At 40.8% G+C, this 4,222-nt stretch overlaps 1 protein-coding gene across 1 annotated transcript; it reads left to right on the forward strand.

Annotated features, from left to right (window-relative positions):
• The first annotated feature begins 718 nt into the window (after positions 1–718).
• LOC133765340 (swi5-dependent recombination DNA repair protein 1 homolog) lies at positions 719–1,573 on the forward strand. Its single transcript, XM_062198926.1, has one exon. The coding sequence runs from the start codon at positions 875–877 to the stop codon at positions 1,571–1,573; it is 699 nt and encodes a 232-aa protein (XP_062054910.1). The 5' UTR covers positions 719–874.
• Positions 1,574–4,222: the final 2,649 nt, after the last annotated feature.

The raw sequence follows: 4,222 nt of genomic DNA on the forward strand, positions 1-4,222 counted from the left end.
AGAATTCACACAGAGAAAACAACTCTGTTCCCACTCAGAACCAAATCCGAAGCAGGCTCACTAAACAACACCCTACATCCCACTTACAAGAAAAAGTCCTCCTCTTCTAAAGCTATTCCATAAAATTAGAAAAAGGCAGATGTGAACATAGAAATATGGAGGAAACATGACACCCCCAAAAGAATACAATCCCTCTCCAGAAACAAACCCCAAAGTAGGGGAAACTTATCACATACAAAACAGTGACCTATGGAAATTCAGTGAGATGCAAAAGAACTTCCTTAGACAACTCAATTAGCAACACCAATAGACATCTATCTTGGAGCTGAAGAATTTAACTAATGAATTAAAAATATAATTGAAAGTTTCAAAAACAGACTAGAGCAAAAGTGTGTCTGAACTTGAAGGTAGCCTTCTGAAATAACCCTTGTCAGATTTAAAGAAGAGTAGGAGGAGAAAGGAATTAGAGAGGAGGAGAAATAATAATAAAAACTTATGACACTCATGGGATATCATTAACAGTACAAATATTTGGGCCGCGGCCGCTTCTGTCTGAAGCGTCGGAGTTGTGGATAGGGCACTTCGCTTCCTTTTCTGCGCCACAGGAAACGGCGCTGGCCTTCCTTTCCCCTCATAGTTGAATGTAAAAAAACTTGGAACACCGAGTTTGTGGCAGCTGAGGGCTAGGGATTCGCTCGACTGTGTCGATTTCTCTCAAGTCTGTTCCCCACAGGTGGGACCCCAGCGCTGCTCTTCCGTGGTCTCGAGCGTTTACGCGCTGTAGACTGAGTTCTTGGCCAGCCGGGCGGCTTTCGGCCCCGCCACGTCTGAAAACAGCCTTTGCTGAGAGGTAACCCAAGATTTCATTTTCAAGATGGAAAGCCCATCAGACTCAGCGGTGATTGCACCTAGCACCCCACAGGCCTGTGTGAATCCGCCATCTTCCCTTGCAAGGAGCTCAGGAAAACAACCTATGAGTGCAACACTTAGAGAAAGACTAAGGAAAACAAGATTTTCATTTAATTCCTGTTACAGTGTGGTAAAACGTCTTAAAGTGGACGATGAAGAAAATGATCAGAACTTGTCAGAGAAGCCACCCTCTGCCACAGAAGAAAACTGTTTGGAATTTCAAGAAAGTTTTAAACGCATAGACAGTGAACTTGAAGAAAGTACGCATTTGAAAAATACACTCAAGAACGTCAGTGCATGTGAAGCTACCTCACTTGATACAAGGCCATGCAGTGTTCTCCAAAATGACTTCGTGAAGGAGAATCTTCCTATACAAGGATTGAAGGAAGAAAGAGCAAAATTGGTGAAGCAGGTTCAGGAAAAAGAGGGCCTTCTTCGGAGGCTAAAATTAGTCAAAATGTATAGATCGCAGAATGACCTGTCTCAATTACAGTCATTAATAAAGAAGTGGAGAAACTGTAGCCAGTTGTTGCTTTATGAACTGCACTCGGCTATGTCTGAAGAAAACAAGAAGTTGAGCCTCACTCAACTGGTGGACCACTATGGGTTAGATGACAAGTTGATACACTATAACAGAAGTGAAGAAGAATTCATAGATGCTTAATTCATAATTTTTTTCCAGAATATCTTTGAGAATGCCAACTTAAAAGACACACATTTCAGGGCTTAGAGGAAGATATTCTGTTGAACATTAGTTTAGGGCCCTCTACTATACAGACTAAGTCATAAAATGAGAATTTAGTATTTTGGCTAACTTTGTCAAAAAGTTGACATTTAAAGAAATGTGAAAAAAAATTAAATCATGCTTATAAGATAAAATTCAGATAAGTCTGGAAACCAGTTTTAGTACATGTTTTTTGTGGCAAAAAGTTTTAAATGTTAAAGAACAGTCCAGTCTGGTGAATCTAAACCTGTCTAAAAATTCCTGCCTGTTAACTAAGTTTATGAATCTTATCTCTATCCATTTACTATGTATTTCTATCTGATGATCTAGCAGGTAATTAAACTATGTCCAAAATCATATTGCTCCCTGTCTCTCATATTTTTCATTTACTGAGATGACGGTTTCTTAGGAAACTACATGTCTCCTGCATCAAGGTGCCATGGCATATAAGGTCTTCCACATTCTTCTACCTTTCTAGCTTCACCTGCAAAATAGAGTGTATGTAAAGAATGTTGTCTGTTGAGTCCCCAGTAACTCCTCAGTCACAAGTCCACCTCCGTAGGGTTGGGTTTTTGCTCACAAGTTGTCTAATTGTATCTGTTGTCCTTACTATATATAGAGATGAGACCTAAGCTGGCCCAGTCCCTAAGGATTTGGACTATAGAGCTCAGGAACAGCCCATCCTGTTCTATGGCTGGAGCTCTTGGAGCTGGAGTTGTTGTATTTAAATTTGGAAGCACCAGAGCTGGTGTGCTTAGGATAATGTGTTTGCTTACGGAGAAAGGCAGAGGTAATAGATGGAGAGAGCATTTTGGATCAGTGGCTTCCTAGTCCTAACTGCCAGTCATTCTTGAGGGCTTTATGGGTTTCTGCTTTGGAATCCTTTTAGGAATTAAAAAAAAATTTTGGTTAAAAAGAAAAGTACCTCTCTGCTAGTTGGTAAATAACTACTACTTTGAGCCTTACCCTCAACTGCACTCCACTTTGTACCTGGCCACATTCCCCTGCCATGATCCAAAAAGCAGAGGTGGCTGGGCCTGCTCTTGCATCCATTCTAATTGTTAGTGACAAGGCCAGGAAACTGTCTTGCTCTTGCCCACATACATACATGGACACAAATTCCTGCTTCTAGATGCCACATTGCCATTTGCTTTTGTGAGTCAAAGAGGGTTAGCCATTGTCCACACGGGGCTCCCCTGGTTCTGGAATTCCTGAATGCGCACCTCTAAGGAGCTGTTGTTCTAGTGCTTACAAGCCAGCCCCTAGCACTACATGTTGCACAGTAAGGGGCCTAAAAGCCACCAAGGAAGTGGTTCCCCTGGCATTCTGGAAGGTAAATGTGTGGTATTATTTAGATCTCAGAGGATGCAGCTGCTCACTGCTGACAGGCACATCCCTTGGAGTCACGCTTTCATGTCCACCTGTGCAAACTACAGCATCAGTGAGTCTTTAGGTTCTAGGATTGCTAGAGGGTATGGTAATCAGGATTTCTAGTCACTAGCCCTGGCCAGTGGTACAGCAGGTACTCAGGAAACAGGTGGACCATGGTGGGATGAATGGAGCTTATGGGACAGTTTGGCATCTGAAGATTTCTAAGGGGTAAGCCTCCATTTTACCATTTCTGTTGAATCTCACCTCCATTTAATAGGATGCATTTATTAAAAACAAGAGAAGATCATAAAAATGAGCTAATAGTTAACACTGCACTTGCTTTGTGCCACTTTTAAAGGTGTATCAATTCACTCGAGTATATAATTATCAACACTTAATTTTAAAGATGAAGAAATTTAAGTGGTTGTTTAAAACCTAAATGATTATTTAAAACTTAAGTGGCAGAGCCAGGATTGGAACCCAGACAACCCAGCAACAGAGCCCATAGTCTTAATTTCTATGCTATGTTTGACCCAATTAATTATATCACTACTTGGTAACATAGGAACTATTTTAAATAGTTTTTAAAAATAAATATAGCTGCTATTGCAAAGAAGCTAGAGGGAGTCTGTACCATGAACAGTATCAAGAGAGGAATTGGGGTCCATGACCCATGTGCTTTTCCAAAGCACCCGCCAACCCTCAAAGGCAGAACTTTCCTCCTGCTAAAAAGGCTTCTATTGGAAAACAGCTTTGGGACAAGACATTCCAGAAACGACTCACTCCTTCATGCCTCAAACCTGAGGCATTCAAGCCAGAACATTGCCAGAGTCACCCAGTGTTGATGATGAAGAAACAGAAATGATACAGGTTGCTTGATTTGTCAGGACCTGGGAATCTACAAAGAATTATCCAGTGAAATCTGTGGCATTGGCTATTAGTAAATGAAGTACCTAGGCAGCTAATGTAGGTGATATGGAATTTGTCTCACCAGAAAAAGTCTAGTATACATAATGGTGGACTCAACACAACAACAAAGAGAACTGATAATTATAAAGAATTTGTACTGCTCACACACTCCCTCACCCTCAGGTTCATTGCCTTGCTCCCCTATCTCAGGGATAATTAAAACATTTTAAAAATTACTTAATATATACTAAATTGATCTTCTGTATATAAAGAGAATTGAAAATGAATCTTGATGTGAATGGAAGAGGA

The sequence above is a fragment of the Lepus europaeus genome, chromosome 8 (genome assembly GCF_033115175.1).
Source record: "Lepus europaeus isolate LE1 chromosome 8, mLepTim1.pri, whole genome shotgun sequence".
Classification (NCBI taxonomy): domain Eukaryota; kingdom Metazoa; phylum Chordata; class Mammalia; order Lagomorpha; family Leporidae; genus Lepus; species Lepus europaeus.